Source organism: Acomys minous, assembly GCF_964271855.1.
Source record: "Acomys minous genome assembly, chromosome: 16".
Taxonomy (NCBI): Eukaryota; Metazoa; Chordata; class Mammalia; order Rodentia; family Muridae; genus Acomys; species Acomys minous.
This window is the reverse complement of record NC_140498.1, coordinates 61,656,536-61,675,140: the sequence shown is the minus strand read 5'-3', so window position 1 is coordinate 61,675,140 and position 18,605 is coordinate 61,656,536. Positions and strand designations below refer to the sequence as shown.

Genomic DNA, 18,605 nt, shown 5'->3' with positions numbered 1-18,605 from the left:
CAGTTTTGTTAGTCAAGGTTCTCAACATGAGCACAACGGGTAGAATGAATCCCTTTCTGGGTGTGTTGAAAGTATATTTTTGAATGTCTCACAACTCTAGTCCAGCTAGTTCAAATTTGGCTGTTTACCAATGGAAAGTAGGAGATAGCAGAACTTGTTTGGCTCATGAGATGTCTTATCTGGTGCCTAGTATACCCCAGAATTCCAAAAATTAGGATGTAAAGACACTAAGGGAATGAAAATGTCCTAGCTAAGACTAATGAAAACAGGCAAAGAGAGAAAGCTTCCTTCTTCAATATCTTCTTTATATGTAGGCTGACACCCATAGCTGTGGCCCTGATAATAGAGGAATATTATCATCTCAAAAGATGCACATTAAAGAACGGTCTTTCCAGTTCAAAAGTCTCACTTAAGAAAACTTGCTCAGAGGTGTATACAGCTGTGTAGGAGCTTGTAGTTAAATCTAGGTGTAGTCTGTTTGACAATAAGAATACCCAGCACAAGAGCCAGGGATAAGAGCTGAGCAATGGCCGGGAGTGCTGGCGCACACCCTTAAACCCAGTACTCGGGAGGCAGAGGCAGGCGGATCGCTGTGAGTTTGAGGCCAGCCCCGTCTACAAAGGGAGTCCAGGACAGCCAAGGCTAACACAGAGAGACCCTGTCTCGAAAAACCAAAAAAAAAAAGAGCTGAGCAACATTTCTTACCTAGGTGTGCGTCAAGGAGAGCCTGGGACTCAGTTCCAAAGCGACACTTTGCTTCCAAAAAGAAAGCATTGAGTACTACACATGGGCTCTGGACAAGTTCATATAGAGTTCTGCCTATTCCTACTCATGCTCAATTAACACATCCATCTCTAAAGATGGTCACAATGTAAAGGCAGAGACATCTGTGGCCATTGTTAGCTAAAAATCAAGCAAGAAGATATATAGATTATAAAATGGTGGAAAGAAATGTTTATGGTATGTTCATCTTGTACCATAAGGTCTTGGCTGTAAATCGAGTAAATGTTACTGTGAAAGTGGATTGATTACAGGTCAAAGCTACTTCTTACACCTAATATATGATCTAAAAGATAGATGTGTAAACGCCACAGTTCTCACAGTTAGGAAGCACAGAGAACATCAATACAAAAAGCATCAATAAACCTCACTTATCGTCACTGTGGACTCTGCTCTTAGATTAATGGCTATGCTGAGCTACTCTAACATCAGAAAAAAGCAGCTTATGCCTCTGCGAAGACTGACTAAAAAGAAGGACACAGCTACATTGATAGAGGACCAGAAAGAGTTCATTTTAATTACCCCTGGGTGCTCTGTGACTGAGGCCTGTGACATCATTGTAGACAGTGCCTGCAAGGCCAGAAGGAGCACAGATCTTTTGGGTCAGAAGTTACAGCAGATTGTTAGCTACCATAGAGCTTCTGGGAAATTCATAAAGCATCTTTATTACTCTCTGTTTTTTTACTTCCAGGCATTCTGGCACCATCTCCTATAGCATACAAAGACATGCATTCTGGCAAAACAACTTTACACATAACATAACAACTAAAATTATTTTTGTGAAAGTGAGCAGGCACTTTGCTTCATAAAAATTATTTTTAAAGCTTGGCATCATAGTGTGTGCTTTTAATCTAGCATTCTATACACAGAGGCAGGATGATCACTGTGAGTTTTTAGAAAGCCTGTGTTATATAATGAACACATATGTGCACACACACACACACACACACACACACACACACACACACACACACACACTGGAAAGGTATAAAAAGGAGAATTAGGATAATAGAAGATAATAAAAGTCATATTATGTGTCTGCCACTGATGGCCATACAAACCTTTGTCACTTAAAAAGGACTCTAGACTCAAAGAGTATGTAAAAGCAAAAAAATGTTTCTTCTGCAGAAATGGGCTGCATGCAGGGTTCAACATCATCCATACAAACTGGCATTGATGACCACGAGTTCCAACACACACGATCTTTTAAAGGCTTCTAGGGAAAACCTATCTGTGGCTACATGACTCTACTAGGATTGGCTGGTGCAGGGAGAGCGTGGTGCAGGGGGTGTCTATAGGACTTCCACCATGGCACCATGGCCCAGGGCCACATGGCTTCATGCCATATCAGACCTTACCCCTCACCTCATGCCTGCCATGTTATGTCCAATCCTTACATAACCAAGGTCTCAAATTCAAGGATATGAATTTTCCTCCAAAGTGCTGGGGTTACTGGCATGTAACCTTCCCATTCCAATTGAGAGGGATGTACATATAGTGAGGCAAGATTGATGGAGGCATAAAAAAAAAAACCCATGGCAGAGAAGGGTTTGCCTGTTGCTTGATTCTGCATGAGTTAATACATGCTGGCAAATGACATCATCACTCACCTTTCCCCAACCAGGTCTTTCTTCATAGTATTGGCTCTTGCAGCTGACTGCCTTAAACATTAGTCTGTGAGCTAGCTATGGCCTGTCCTGCTTCACCCTGCAGTGTAAACATAAACTGTGCATCCTGTTTGGATCTGAAGTCAAAAGCCGTGATGCACATGAAAATCTTATTCCGGATATGGAAATGGACGGTTCACTAGTCGACTAAAATGAGTTATTTTAAAACTCTGCTGTGGTACACTCCTTTAATTAAAGAACTTAGGAAGTTTAGTCAAGAAGAAAGCAAGGCCATTTCTCTGGGAAACGGACAGCCATCAAGACCCCCTGAGTTAGCATAGCTTTATTGGAACGACTTTTCTCCAAGACATTAGATGCAGCTGTGCTAGAATTAATATGCCTTGTCACCCAGACATCATAATACAAACAAATAAAAAATTACTAATAAAAAATCTTTGTAATGACAGCTAAAAACAGATTTTGCATTCTACATGCTGCTGCCATTACATTTCTTTAAATTTGGTCCCCAGGTTATGTTTTGAACAATTTAAATATGAACTGGACACAGCAAGCCTAGCCACTTAAGACATTTCTTCAGCAATGATAGTGTCAGAAGTATTTCTTAAGGACACCGGTGCTTTCAAACACCAGTGATAAAGTCCTAGGTGGAAGGTCCTAGAGGATGAGAAAGAAAGGAAAAGTGGAAGATAGAAAGTACAAAAGCTGAGGTGAGGAGGTTTTGCACAAGTTATGTCTTATGTCTAGTAAGGCTTGTAAGAATTGCATCTTGTATAACGCTCACAGGGGGAAATGAAATAAAAGGGAGATGTTTTTGTTTTTGTTTTTTTAAAGACTTATTTATTATGTATACAGTGCTCTGCGGGCATATACACTCACAGGCCAGAAGAGAGCATCAGATTATACTATAGATGATAGTGAGCCAACATGTGGTTGCTGGGAATTGAACTCAGGACCTCTGTCAGAGCAGTCAGTGCTCTTAACCACTGAGCCATCTCTCCAGCCCAAAAGGGAGATGTTTATGAAGTCAAGTAAAGCTTCATACAATGAGACAAACTCGAGAGGAGAGAGAGGATCTTACACCTAAATGTTAAATGCTAAGGGCAGAACTTGTAGAAGATCCTACAGAAAATAAGGCTTTCCAAAGCTGGCATCCTTCCTAGAACATTTCTATACACCAGCCCAAGCTCCAAAAGAATTGCCGAAATGCAGCCCCATAGGAAGTTATTCAGTGGCCAGGTCCAGGAAGGCACTAGCATCACATAGGACACAAAAGGTGGCCACATCTGGCCTTTGCTTATCACACAGCCCCAGGGAGGACCCACCACACCAGCTCCTGCAGCTCACCCTTCTGATCCTCCCCATTGTGGGTGTTCAGTTGGCATCTGCAGTTGCCCTCCCCCTCCCCTGCATGCTCTGTTACATCCCACTTCTCTCTCCAACCCTGCCCCCTGCAAGGAAAGCCTCTGCACATTCTTAGCATTCCTTGAGATGCTCCAAGCCCCACCCATGGGGCCAAGGGCTTCCCTAGTACAGTGGGTGGCAGATACTTCATCTTCCTTCACCTGAATCCTTGTTGCCATACTTGGGGGGTGGGGTATGATTTCTTCTGGCCTTGTCACCTGAGGCTACTGAACTAGCCCAGGAGTTTCAGTTCCCAAGTGAACTTGCCTTTTTATGTTCAGTCTGGCTTCCACTGGCTTATTTCACCTGTGGAGATAACCCATCAGTCAGCAGTGACCCTGAGCTCACCACTTTGTCAAATCCAACCTTGCCTGAGCTACCTACACAGCACTCAGCAGCAGTGTTCAAAGCAATTCACACAGACCCATTAAAGAAAGCTCAGTTAGAGAGCTGCACGTGTACATGGCAGCCAGAAGAAAGAGGCTCGTCTTCATACTGGCTGGTCCGCCTGGAGGCTCTGATTGGCCAGTGAGTCTCAAGTGACATGAGCACCTCCCTTAGAATTGCAGTGTCCTAAAGGGACACAGCACAATAGTTCAAGGCCAAGGCTTCCTGTCAAGGGTCATACATTTCCAGGTCTGCAGAGACTGGCATTTCAGTAGCACGTGTGCATATTCTCCAATAGCCTACTGGTTTGTCTTCCCACACAGCTCCACCACTCCAGCTAGCTCTCCACAGCAGCCTGCTCCTCCCGTTTCTGGGCAGTGACCCTCCACTCACCATGTCGGGACTTCGGAACTTGCTTGAGATTCTCTCACAACACCCTGCAGCAGAGGTCAGAGCACATCATGCAGAACCACACAAACCTGCAAAGCCACAAAGCTGACTTTTCAGCTATGCTCCCAGAAGAACCCGCCTCCCCACCTGACCTGGGACGTGTCTCTAGCTGGATGCCCTGATGGGCCAATTCGTCTTGAGTGACATACACACCTCTCCAGGTCAGCATGCTCTGAAGGGGCACAGAATCATGGTTGCTGGCCCAAGCTTCCTACCCAGGGACAAACTTTTTCCAGAGCTGTAGAGACTTGCATTTCAGTAGCACTGTCCTCCAATGGCCTCAACATCTGTCTTCCCAACTAACCCGGGGAGGACACACTGCTTGTGCTTCCTCAGCACAGCCTCCTGCTCCTCCCCTCTGTGGACAGTGACCCTGACCTCAACAAGTCACACACCCAGTAGCCACTTCCCCTGCTTCCTCCTCTATCTAGGTGGGTCACTTGAAGAGCCCATTTCTCAACTTGCAGTGGAGTTATCCATTTGTCTCACTGGTAAAGAGCAATATTAGGAGACAAGACTTTAGTTTTGTGTCTTCAGGCTGGGTACAGGCAAACTACTGCTTCTTTTTACCAGGAAGTTATGAGACCACCCTGGGAGAGAAGCAGGAAACAGATGACAAACACTGGGAAACACTGTTGTTAGCCTACAACTCTTCCCGAGTGGGAAAGTGAAAAACAATTGCACAGCTATGTTAGTCAAGGTTCTCTAGATGAATGGAACTGATAAAAGGAATCTTTCTTTGGTCCCAGGTTTTTTTTTCGTATCTATCATGTGAAAGGTAGCTGTACACAGCATGAAGCCACAAAAACAAAACTTTTGTTTAGTAAACTCTCTCCTTAAATTTGAATATTTGGGTACCCTTTCAGTTGTGGCACAGATTGAATACTCCACTCCAAGTTGAGTGATAGGCTTTGCAAGCTATGCACCCTGATTCCAGGAAGAAGAAGGGAAGTGCCTGAACGTTTTGAAGGGAGAACAGACAGCTTCAGCAGTTGTGACCTGGTCAGCTCAGGGTGGCTGCCCAGTAGGGGCCAGGAAGTCATGGCACACACCTTTAATCCCAATGCTCAGGAGGCAGGAGCAGGGGATCACTGTGAGTTCCAGGCCAGCATGGTCTCCAAAGTGAGACACAGAGAAACACTGTCTTAAAAATAAAACAAACAAACAAACAAACAAAATTACGCATTTGAGTAATGTAATGAACTGACCATTTCAGTAACATGTGCAGCACAGCTTCTGCTTTTAGAGGAGACCAAAAGGTCTGCAGTAAATGCCCAGTGAAACGGGGTAGACAGTAGCTAGAGCACAGACTAAGTTTTGAGACTCAGCTACAGGCAGAAGTCCCCATTGTGAAGAAGGACCTGATTCTACCAGGGTGTGTGAATTTGTAACTTGCCAGCTGTATTAATTCTTGCATGTGAATAAAAGCAGATCGGATGTTTGGTTACGATTTGGTTAGGTTACCTTGAGCCAATGAATATTGAAATTTCAGTTAAGGGGCCATTGGCTACAGCTGTGTGTGTCAGGTTAAAGATCTCAGCAGCTAACATTGCACACGGGGGCAAGGTCAATCCCTGTATTATTAATGCCATTCACTCTACCAGAGAAGTTTCTGCTGTTTTCCAAAATCAGTCTACCTATATGTTTTTCAAATTATATTTATCTTTCTAAAGAGTCAATTGATGGTGTTTTTAGAATTCACTTTTTTATGTATCACTGCTCTAATCTTTTATTTGTGTCTGCTCATGCCAATGTTTTCCAATAATTAAAATATTCATTCTTTTTCTCAGCGGCTTTCATATGTATTTCTGCTTAGAGCAACAGCACCTGTAGATTACCCTTTCTTCATGCTGTATAGTTAAAGACATTTTTGAGCACCTAGTTCTCTGATTCCCACTGCCTGGAAGACAGTCCTTCACTTTCTTATAGGCAAGGCCCTAACTAGTAATTCAGAAGAAAGAGGCACCAGTGAATGATTGTCCTCTATCCAGCTTGGATAGGCGGGGTAGGGGGTTGGGGGGGGGGGTTGGGGATGGGGGGGGTGGTTTACAAATAAAGGGGACCTGTGTAAGAATTGTTTTCCCTGACCAACTTTAAAGTGATGTAGTCATAGCACAGAAATGGATGGGGAGGAAGAAAAGTGAGAGGTTTACTCATTTGACAGTAATTGGTATTAGCAATGAGTAGTCAGGTATTCAATTTAAGATGATCAGTGAAAGTCCAACTATCCATTTTTGGAGGGTCACAGGCCAAGGCAATCAAGAATATGCATGAGGAAATGAACTCATTTCTTTTTTTTTTTTTAATATTTTGTTTAATTTTAATTTATGTGCATGTGTCAGTGTAGAAGTGCCAGGTCTCGGAGTTACAGACAGCTATGAACTGCCATGTGGGTGCTGGGAATTGAACCTGGGTCCTTTGGAAGAGGAGGCAGTGCTCTTAACCACTGAGCCATCCCTCTAGCCCCATGAACTCATTTCTAAAAACCAAATTTCTGAAGTTTGTTTAGTTCCACCAACCCAGAATACATGCGCACAGTAGTCTAGTTTTACCTGACAAGAATGTTATTTTTCCTGTTGGAAAACGTACAAGGTGAGAGAAAACATGGGAGTAAATCTTGGTGTGTTCTACTACATATGTTTAGTCTCTGAATTATTTTGGACCCTAAAACCTCTTCCAACTTTTAAAATAACGATATAGATTATCCTTAAGTTACTTCAACCTTTACATTTCTCCCTAGAAATGAAAAGCCTGAGACAAAGTCTGGGTGCCTATTTAACAAATCAATAGAAACCTGGCTGTTAGGTTCTCCTAGCATCACTCAGTCCCTACTTACTGCAAGGTAATGGTTGGCAAACTCCACCCTCTAGCCTAGTGTTGGGCTGCTCTTCTCCTAGCTTCCCTTCCTTATGGAATCCAATCATTTGGGTTACCTGGTGCTTTTCCTCTATCATTTACAACCCTGACTTCTAGGTCTTGCTCATGATTCTCCCCTCCTTCCGTTCTTAATATGGCTCATGGGCATGTACACTCTGGATACCCTCCCATGACCCCCTCCCTCTCACTTGTGTCTCTGGCTCTTATCTATAAATATCTTACTCCGCTCTGCAAAGGAACAGCTATTTCCTTTCCACTTTACCTTACATCCAAATTCACTTTTTTGCTTTGTTAGTCTTTGAATTTGACTAAGGTTCAGATGCAGGACTTCCCAGCTATGAAATAGAAATGGCTGTGCTGCGTATTGAGTGTGTAACATAATATGTAAACAAAGGTGTATGTGCCTTGAAAAAGAAAGAACTGTTCTGGGAGATTGGAAAAGTCTTTAACAACGAATTCCCCAGAGTACTGCTCTGTCTGGCCCTAGGAAGGAAGGGTGCAGCTGGGAAGGCTCCAACTGTCTGAGGTATTTGACCTCTGATCCCCCAGTAGAGGAGCTGCTACCTTCCAATGGCCAAGATGGAATTTCCTAGCTAATGAGAGACTCTGGGCAGGTTTAGGAAAGAGGGGCCTGAGAGGAAGGTAGCTTACATGTTTCTTCCTGGATTCTTCTCTGATGCAGCTGTAGGGAACTGTGAGGAATACCACATGCCATGCCACGGTGACCGTGGAGGCAGCTGCCCCATGGCCAGGAGGAGAAAGTCTACTGCTATGTCACAGTCTGATCTGCTGGGACTGAGGAGAATGGTTCGCACTGAATTTTTTAGTTTGTGTTGTGAGATCACAGCAGAGCTGGGGTCTTTGGCCTCTGAATTTCCTGAGTGTGTATTCCCTTTGGATGAGTGGGCTTTGAAGCCCAAGCAGTGGAAAGCTGTGGAGCTTATCCTATCACTCTCTAGGGTACACATACAGGCATTGGTTTTCGTGTGCAGTAGGAAGACAGACTAGAAAACTGAAGGTCTAGTTTCTAGAAGTACTGAACCTGATGTCCTATAGTCAATTTTTTGTCAAATTGTATAAATAGTGTGGAAACTGATAGAAAGCAATTGATGGGGATTATGCTTCAGCAATACTTGATAATCTTTTTTTTTTTTCCAATACCACCAGCCACAATGGCAAAATTCATGGAAAATCAGTTTCAGGGTACAAATGGAGTTTCTGAGACACAGAGGGTTCTCAGCTGTGCACGGTACATAGACAGGGCAGTTTCCACACTTTGTGACATAATACATCTGGCAGGAAGCAGACATAAATTATTCTACAACATTATTTTCTTTGTGGGATTCAGTGGGGCTGAGTTTGTCTGCAACCACAAGGGGGCATGAGGGGCTGTAGGGTCACAGAACTACCTTTCTGATCACCATATTTTGAGAGAGCTCTACAGCATGGAGCCTCTCTGCAAGAGAGATTAGTAGTAGCTAGAAGGCAGTTTAGGGGTAACTGATTGATTTTCATAGTGAAGTCTGTGTTTGTTACACATACTATCATAGGTAACTCGGTCAAGGTCACACTTTCCCTGGTGGAGTGTCCTTAGGTATTTTGATGAAACTTAAATATAAATTTAGGCTTATGTTTTTGGCATTTTATCTCCATTCCCTCATTTTTTTCACAAATATTGTACAGATTCTTGATTGTTCTATGTTGTGGTAAGTTCAGGAGTCACATTGTACCAATGTTTATACTATTTCCTCACAGCCACATAGAAAATTATGAGTTTTCTCATACCATATAGCTTTGGAATCAAGTTTCCTGTAATAAATTGTTAGGAGCTTTCTTTGGATTCTATTGAATTTTTGCTGCAACATGAACGTTTCTTTTCTTTCTTTCTTTTTTTTTTTTTTTGACAATACATGGTTTTAATGGTGTTGTAAACTATGGTGTACAAGGGTAAATGATATTCTACTGTCGACCTGGAACTGGAGGAATATAACGCACAAAGGCATAGAAAGTGGACTTAAGTGTAACCTTAGTGACCCACAGTTCATGGATGTGGCCACATAAAAGCTAATGCACCAGATATGACTTGCCTGAGAAGACAAAAGAGAAAATAGAGCATGGTCCAGAACTGAACAATAAATCTGAATGTGACACAGGATTGTGAAGCATACAAAATGAACTCTTAAAGCAGAGCGTTTGGATTTCACACCGATAGCAAGAAAAATTAGGTAAAACCATATTGCATTGTTGTCGCTGGTATAAAATTGCACATATTTAGTGCATTAATTTTGATGCCTTTGGATTTATTACCTACACACACTCAACTCCATTACCACAATAAATAGAGTGAATTGTCTTCTCCACACACACTCACGCTAGCCCTGTTTCTGTGTGTTTACAGTTGAAGAGATAGAGAAAGTTGTTTTTCAACCCTGGCCACTAGAAACTACCTGAGATGGCTTCATGGCTATTGTATACTATCAGAGAAAAACCACACCCTCATACCTGTCCTGAACACCTGACAGCACGTGATGTCCCAAGCTGAGACTTGTCCCCTCAGGGATAAAATAACTAGTAACCAATTATTTTAAACGGTAATCTTAACAACTAATCATAGGGGGCTGATGAGATGGCTTAGAGGTTAAGAGCACTATCTGCTCTTCCAGAGGTACTGACTTCAATTCCCAGCACTCACATGGTGGCTCACAACCATCTGTAATACGAATGGACAGCCCTCTTCTGGCCCACAGGTGTACATGCAGGCAGAACATTCTATACATACATAATAAATAAATGTAAAAAAAAGAAAGAAAGAAAGAACCAATCATGCTCCATCAACTCTGCTTAACCGCCAATTCGGCTTCTGTAAGGGTATGAATGACCCAAGCTTTGGTTATTCGGGGTCTCCAGATTAATAGAGCTTAGAAGACCCCATCATGATGGATCAATAAAGCATCCCTTGCTGTTTGCCTCAGACTGTACCCTCGTGTCTCACTGGGCTCTGGGAAGTAGGACCTAGCCTCCAGGTCTTACACAGTACACAGAATTCATTACTAAGTTTCTTTTAATTTATATATTTGCTTCACATTGTGATTGTAGCCCCCTCCCTCCTCTCCTCCCATACCCTCTCTTCCACCCTTCCTCTCTATCCCTTCAGAAAAGGCCTAGTGCGCATGTGAGCGTGCACATGCGCTCTCACACCCATACCACCACTACAAGTCTCATTAGAACTGAGCCCTCACACATCCCCTGAGGTAGGGCAAGGCAGTCTGGCTAGGGAACATTGATTGAAAGTGTCCAACACTTTGTCTATGTCCTAGACAGCACCTACTCAAATTATTAGTGGACCCATATGATGATCACACTGCCTATGTTACATATGTGCAGGGGTCTAGGTCCAGTCCATGTATGCTCTTCGGTTGGTGCTTCCATCTCTGTAAGTCCACATGGATCTAGGCTAGTTGGCTCTGCTGGTCTCCTTGCAGCACTCTCTGATTCTCATAAAATGACAGAATTGTTATGGATACCTGCAATCTTCTGAGAACAGTTCCCATGCACTTTAATTAGTTTTAGAGGTTTCAGAATTCTCATGTTCATTGCAGTTATATTCAAGGTGACCTAAATTTAAAAAAAAAAACAAAACTAAATGCTCATTTGTTGAAGACAAGCTAGGTGCCCCAGCAGGACATTGTGGTAAATTCAGACAATAGCAATGCTAAAAACAAAACAAAACATAAACTAAAAAAAGCTGGGCGTGGTGGCGCACGCCTTCAATCCCAGCACTCAGGAGCCAGAGGCAGGTGGATGGCTGTGAGTTCAAGGTCAGCCTGCTCTACAAAGTGAGTCCAGGACAGTCAAGGCTACACAGAGAAACCTTGTAGAAAAACCCATTAAAAAACAAAACAAAACAAAACAAAATAAGACAATAGCAATGCTTAAAGGATTATACACACTTGGAAAGGGCTTTCACAGTTGGTGCTGTATTATCAACAGCATGTCGTTACTGCTGACGTGTTGTGCACCTACTCCTTTATCCCATTTGATGTAGTTCTAGTCTTATGACGGTGAACTCTTCCAAGCTGCTCACGATGGCTGGAGATGCAGGTCAGTAGTTGCTCACCTAGAAAACTAACTTGTCGTCTTGTTATATACTAGTTCAGTTAATAAAAGGAAAAGCTTTATTTAGTCTCTTGTATATTTTTTCAAGGTTAAGAAGATTGTGCATAGCTAGAAACAAACAATGTTTGTCTATTTACATAAACTGAGATAAACTGATTGTTCAGTATACATACATAGATAGACATGCATGGTTATTCACTATGGGAAATACATAGATGGTCTTCAAACACTTCAGAGATTTACAGAATATGGCACTCAATAAGAAAGGCCTTTCCTGACAGAGAGACACAGCTGCTTCGGGCTGCACATCCACTATACTTCAATTAAGCTGATGGACGTCTATGAAACAAATGTGCCCAAATAGCCACTGAATCAAACAACTGTTCTTTACTGTTGAGAGCATATTGACTATCAAAATGCTGAACAAGCATGGCACTGGAAAATCGATGTCCCACTCTGCAAAGACTTGGGGAGCCGGTCCTTCAAAATTCCGGCTTCATAGAACAAGTCTGTGAGATACTATGGACTGCTAGGCTATCTCACATTAATTACATTCACAGAACTTCTCTTTATATGTAAAGGCATGTAAAGACTTAAAAATATGAAGTACATTAATAAAGATTCTCTCCTGCGTGAATCCTTTCATGCCTTTGAAAATGACCACGACATTCAAAGGCTTTACCGCAGTCATTATACTCATGACGTTTATGTCCTGTATGAATTCTTTCATGGCTCTGAAGAAAATTGTGATACGCAAAAGCTTTACAACATTAATTATATTCATGAAGCTTCTATCCTGTATGAATTATTTCATGACTTTGAGGATTACTTTGCTGCACAAAGGCTTTACCATCGTGATTACATTCATAAGGTTTCTCTCCTGTATGAATTCTTTCATGCCTTTGAAGAGACTTATGCCATGCAAAGGCTTTACCACATTGGTTACATTTATAAGGTTCCTCTCCTCTGTGAATTCTTTCATGCGTTTGCAGACTCCTGTGACAGGCAAAGGCTTTACCACATTGGCTACATTCATAAGTTTTCTCTCCAGTATGAAATCTTTCATGACTTTGAAGATGACTTTGCTGCGCAAAGGCTTTACCACATTGATTACACTCATAAGGTTTCTCTCCTGTATGAAATTTTTCATGCCTTTGAAGAGAAGTGTGCCATGCGAAGGCTTTACCACATTGGTTACATTTATAAGGATTCTCTCCTCTGTGAATTGTTTCATGACTTTGAAGATATCTGTACACTGCAAAGGCTTTACCACATTGATTACATTCATAAGGCTTCTCTCCTGTATGAATTCTTTCATGCCTTTGAAGAGAGTTGTGCCATGAAGAGGCTTTACCACACTGGTTACATTTATAAGGTTTCTCTCCTCTGTGAATTCTTTCATGATTTTGAAGATATCTGTACAGTGCAAAGGCTTTACCACATTGATTACATTCATAAGGCTTCTCTCCGGTATGAATTCTTTTATGCATTTGAAGACAATTACGCCATGCAAAGGCTTTACCACATTGATTACATTCATAAGGTTTCTCTCCTGTATGAATTCTTTCATGTCTTTGAAGAGAACTTTTCCGTGGAAAGGTTTTACCACACTGATTACATTCATAAGGTTTCTCTCCAGTATGAATTTTCTCAGGAATTTGAAGATAACATTGATGGTCAAAGACCATAAAACATTTTTCACATTCATAGGGTTTCTCTCTAGTTTCTGTTCTTTTATGAATTTGAAGACTACTGTGATTTAAAAAGGCTTCACCATACTGAATATTTTCATATGGTTTCGTTTCAGTACCAATTATTTCATGCCTTTGAGGATGACTTTGACATAAGAAAGATTTACCACACTGAGTAAAGAGACGGAGTTTTCCTCCATTATATCTTCTTTGATTCCTGCAAAGATGATGGGCACATGTCAAAGTTATACCACATTCATTACACTGATGAATCTATTTATCTGTGTGAATGAATTTTACCATTTGGTCTAATTTTAAAAGTAATCAGATCTCATGGTAATATCACTTTATTGACTTTCATTTTTCCTTCCTTCTTCAAGTATTCGTTTGCATTTTTCAAGAGCCTTATGATTGTAAGACTATGTATTCCACGGACCACATTTATAGCATCATTTTACTACAGAAGAGGGTTTTTCACATATTGGAAAAGAACTGGGAGAAGTCAGATTTACTACTCTGATTGCATTAAATTTTTTCCAATCACGTGAGTCATATTATAATTGGAAAGTGAACCAAGGCTAACAGAGGCAATCTATACTGATAATACTCATGGAAGTTTTTCTGGATGTATTGCCAATAAAATTGGAAAAGCCATTCATTGTACACACTATTACATTCAGAAAGTCTACATGTTATGGGTACTACTACAAATCTTCTAATTCTTCTGGGTAAGAGAGGGTTATATTGCTTTCTTCAATGTTCCTATGCTGATAGGGCTTGTATCTATTGTAACAAATGATATTTGTATTAAAGAAGATAACAAATGAAAAGGTTTACCTTGCACTCACAGTCTCACTTTTTTTTTTCCGTTGAAATATTGTATAGGGATAAAAGTTTCTCCAGAATAACTTTCTTCACTTTCACAAACTACCCCTCTCACTAAACTTAGCAACATTACTGCAAATATATTAGGAACACCGACCTTTATTATGGTCTATTTGTTTATTAGAAGGTTACTGTGTATATCTTCTGCAGTATCTAAGTAGTATGAGACTAAAGAGATTAGCAGTTCTATATGCTAGCTCACTATGATTCATATGGTGATATCTGTTAATACATTGTTTTCTTATCTCCTTTCTTAGAGAAATGACTTACAAAAATAAACCAGATAGCTGATTTTGAGGTACATGGTTTTGTCAGAATTTAATAATCATCGATACACTTCAAGCAGTGCATATTTACACTGTTGCGTCTGTTTAGAACTTAAAGGATGCACTAAAAGTAATTCTGATGCACATTTGTATCAACTGGCACCTGAAAATTACCTTCTAGATCTTTTAGAACTTTGAAGATTGTCTTCAATGTTATGGTCTTCCCAATTGTAACCTAAAATAATAGAGTACCAGAAAGTGCATGATATATTATTGCAAATTAGGCAAAATTCAAGTTACCCTTCAGTTAACCTCAGACATCTGGCTGATTTACTCATCTCATTCATCCTCAGTTTCAGTTGACATTACAATAACAAATAACAGCAACAGAGAAACAGTTATCACTAGATTTTAAAAAGCAACATAAAATTCACAGTCCTACCTATGGCAGTGAGGTTCCTGTAGGTCTCCAGCATCACCTCTCTGTAGAGACTCTTCTGGGCAGGATCCAGCAAAGCCCACTCTTCCTGAGTGAATTTCACATTCACATCATCATAGGTCACTGCATCCTATAACATTTCATACAGGTGTGCAAGAGAAAGCATGGTAGTGATAACACTGTAACTGTATCCTTTATTGACAATATATTTACATAATTCTGTGGCTTCCTCCACTTATTTCCTGATACAGATGTTCTAATGTAACCAAGTCATTTAATAAGGATCCTGAATACTGACGTCTACTTGTGTTACATTCCTCAGCCCTTGAATAGGATATAACCTTTCAAGATAAATGCCAATCAACATAGAGGAATGGGGACATAGAGAAACAGTTGAGGAGAACTGGGCTCATGTCAGAGAAGTTGTATAAACAAGTATTAATTATAAAAATGATTTTTATACTGAGTGTATTTTCTCATTCCGTTAATCTCAGTAGTCAAGAAGTTCAGGCAGGAGTAGCTCATGATTTGACTGCCAGCGAAGTCTATGCAATAAATTCTAGGACAGCAAGAGATAGAAATTGTGGTTCTCCTCTCCCTTGGGTGGTAGGGTTTGGCCATCACCCCACCAAAGCAAGAGGATCAGAAGACAAGAGGTAGGGCCCAGAAGTCTGAAACAAAAGAACTATCTGGTCTTTACTGAAGTTCCTACAAAGTATTAGGCATTCCCTCCAACTCTGTATCATCTTCCAGAAACTTGAAGTGCCGCAATTTAAATGGTATCATAAATAAGATCTTACTAATAGAAAATATATGTTTAAGAAGTTAAAAATGGAGAGATGAAAATATTAGCAATATAGATGTTGATAATAAATGAACAACATAGGGCAGGGGAGATGGTACACTAGAGCTATTGCTGGTCTTGCCAATAATGTAAGTCAATTGCCAGTATTCGCACTGGAAGTTCACAACTACCCATTATACCAAGTTCAGACTCCTGAGTCTGAGTTCATCTTCTGACCGCGATGAGGACCAGGCACATTTTCATGTACATATTCATGCACAAGGCAAAATGCACATATTCGTTTAAAAACTCAGATAAATGCTACTTGTAGGTAAAATTACAGACAACTATATTCCAGTGACCCAGAAAGCTCATGTAGTTTAATGTCATGAATTCATGCCATCCTGAGGAATAGAATATACTCTCTTCCAACTTTACAATTCAAGATGTGGATGAAAATATGCACCACAGCACATTTACGTGCAAGCATACATGCAAATACTACATCCCAAGCCCATCAGTTTGTAATATAAAAATAAAACAAGCTAGGCATTTTGTGCCACATCAAATCTCAGCACTGTGTAGCCAGAGTAAGATGGATCACTAAGTTAAAAGTTGGCTTGGTATATTTTCCCACTTTCAAGACAGCAAGAGCTACACAAAAAACATTTTCTTCAAAGTCAAAATTCAAAATAAAAAATGAAAAACAAAAACAGTTAAAATAAAAACTAATTCAAACTATAAAAATTGTAAGCTATCAAAAAAGCTTAGCATTGGATAGCTTCTACTGCATCTTCTATGAAATAGGGACGGAGTGTATACTAATGAGGGGAAGACAGTACAAGTAGGAAGCTGACTGGTCAGTTCCAACCACAACACCATAGACACAAGGAACAGGAAAATGGTTGAGTCTATAGACACTCAAATCCCATCCTCACTAAAGAATCTAGAAAGGCTCCTCTTAGAAAAGCTTCCATAATATTCCCCAAAGAATGCCACAAATGGGAGACAAGTGTTCAAAGACAGCATTCTACCCGAGAGATTTTCTTATTTGGTCACTCCTGAAGAAAATATATTTCGTCTAAATTCAATGATCCTAATGGTCTGCAACAGCACAGACACTGTTCAAATGTCCAAAGATTCATTCGACACTCAAGGCAATCTGTTGACTTCGACATTTTGTAAAATCAGAAAAGAAGTTATATCCTTCAACATACAATGGCACAGAAAACTCTTTCCCATTCCAATAGAAAGGAATGTGTACAAAGAGATAAAAGAATGGACCAAGGCAGGAAACCCAACAGAGCAAACACCAACTCCTGCTGCTCTTTCTCAGAGACATAGGGCTTTGGTTCCCAAGGACTTAGATGGCCCTATCCCTGCAAGATCTCACATATTTCTCAGTTAGGTTCCTTCCCATTCCTATGTGCATCTTCCCTGGGCAGCTTTCTCATAGCTTAGGTATCTGAACCTCTTGTCCTATCAAAATGCAACTCAGGCTTCATACTCAGAGTTTGAAGCTATAAATCTCACAGTATTCTCACTTTGCCAAACACAAATAGCTGGAATAGTGCTGAACTAAAACCACAGAGGAGGAATCCATGACATGAAATTTTGCATAATTTTTTTTCCGGAACCAGCACATATAGATGATATGGTCAAGTTTGGCTTCTCATTTGGAATGAATCCTTTTCAAGTTGGGCCACAGGTGTAGAAGGTTTTATAGGAGGTTCCTTCCTGGGTCTAGAAATCACTTTGCCTACTGCTTCCATTAGGTTTAGCCTGAGGGAGCATTACACTTAGGCCACTTTCTTGGGCTTAAAAAGCAGAACAAAGGGCTTCTTTTGAATAATGATAATATCCTTAAAATCCCTATGTCTGTTCCATCATGTGGCGGCCATCTGAAACTACCTAGTGCTCTTTTTCTCTACACCAGAGACTTTGCATTTATTTCTACACCTCCTGTTGATTTTTTTCACTGTAGTCCTGAATAAGTCACTAGCAATAACCACCCAAGTGATTCAATAGTCCATCTAAGAAATCTGGCCTTTATTCATAAATTCTGCCCTATTCAATTACTCTGGGCATGGGCAGAATAAAAGGTTCTGGGCCAAAATATCACACAAATGAGATCTAGATTAATTTTTTCATGGAGTACATTTTACAGTGAAATCCTATGACCTCAACAGCCTCTGCCTATAATACTCTCAACACTCTCTGCATTACTCTCTTCCAGGACCTACAAAAGCAGCTGGGTAATCTCTTTTTGTACAGCTCTCTAGGCCTTTTGTTATTCATGTCCTTAGTTTTCCACCTTACTCCAAAAGAGAATATTCCAGGTTGTATCCAGCATTAAAATAACTTGTTGTGCACCATCTTAAATAAATTTCTCCTTACTACTTGGCTGTTGTGACTAAATCCTCTAACCAAAAGTATTTTAGGTCTGAATAGGTTTACATGTTTGGTCCTGTCAGATCACACTCCATCATTTTGGAGCTACAGGCAGAATCTCAAGCTAGAAAATGAAGCCAAAACAATTAATAAACATTGTTTCCTGGCTTGGTCTCTTGTTTGGCACTGTTTCATGCTCAGTTATATCTCTTATCTGGTGAAGTTACACCTACTTGGGGATATTTTCAACCTCAATGGAAAAGCGTCCCCACAGCAGGCAACAATCACCACAATCTCTAACAAACATAGCAACCAGCCATCCTGATGAGTCCACACCATCACTTGAAGCTCAGAAATGTCCAGTACACAAATCCATTTCAACACAGACACAATAAAACATGAGAATGTTTTAAACACTCAAATAAACTTGTTAACCACATCAGTCATTTAAGTAGCAAACACCAAACACTGATGAATGCACTAACCGGAATGCAGATTTGCTAAGAAATG

The 18,605-nt window shown here is 40.7% G+C and overlaps 2 protein-coding genes and 1 long non-coding RNA gene across 4 annotated transcripts in view; 1 reads left to right on the top strand and 2 right to left on the bottom strand.

Annotated features, from left to right (window-relative positions):
- Positions 1-4,661, bottom strand: part of LOC311587571 — a 93,713-nt gene extending 89,052 nt beyond the window's left edge. Inside the window, exon 1 of the long non-coding RNA XR_014775904.1 lies at positions 4,590-4,661. This is a non-coding gene — a long non-coding RNA (uncharacterized lncRNA). The remainder of the gene's footprint in view (positions 1-4,589) is intronic.
- The window catches only part of LOC311587541 (uncharacterized protein), a 297,218-nt gene that overhangs the window by 170,228 nt on the left and 108,385 nt on the right, over positions 1-18,605 (bottom strand). Inside the window, exons 5-6 of the mRNA XM_084764499.1 lie at positions 14,924-15,050; positions 14,656-14,716 (exon numbers count right to left, since the gene is read on the bottom strand). Of these exons, the coding sequence (XP_084620625.1) occupies positions 14,656-14,716; positions 14,924-15,050 (188 nt within the window). The remainder of the gene's footprint in view (positions 1-14,655; positions 14,717-14,923; positions 15,051-18,605) is intronic.
- Positions 1-18,605, top strand: part of LOC311587539 (uncharacterized protein) — a 167,708-nt gene that overhangs the window by 75,183 nt on the left and 73,920 nt on the right. The gene's annotated exons all lie outside the window — the stretch shown is intronic.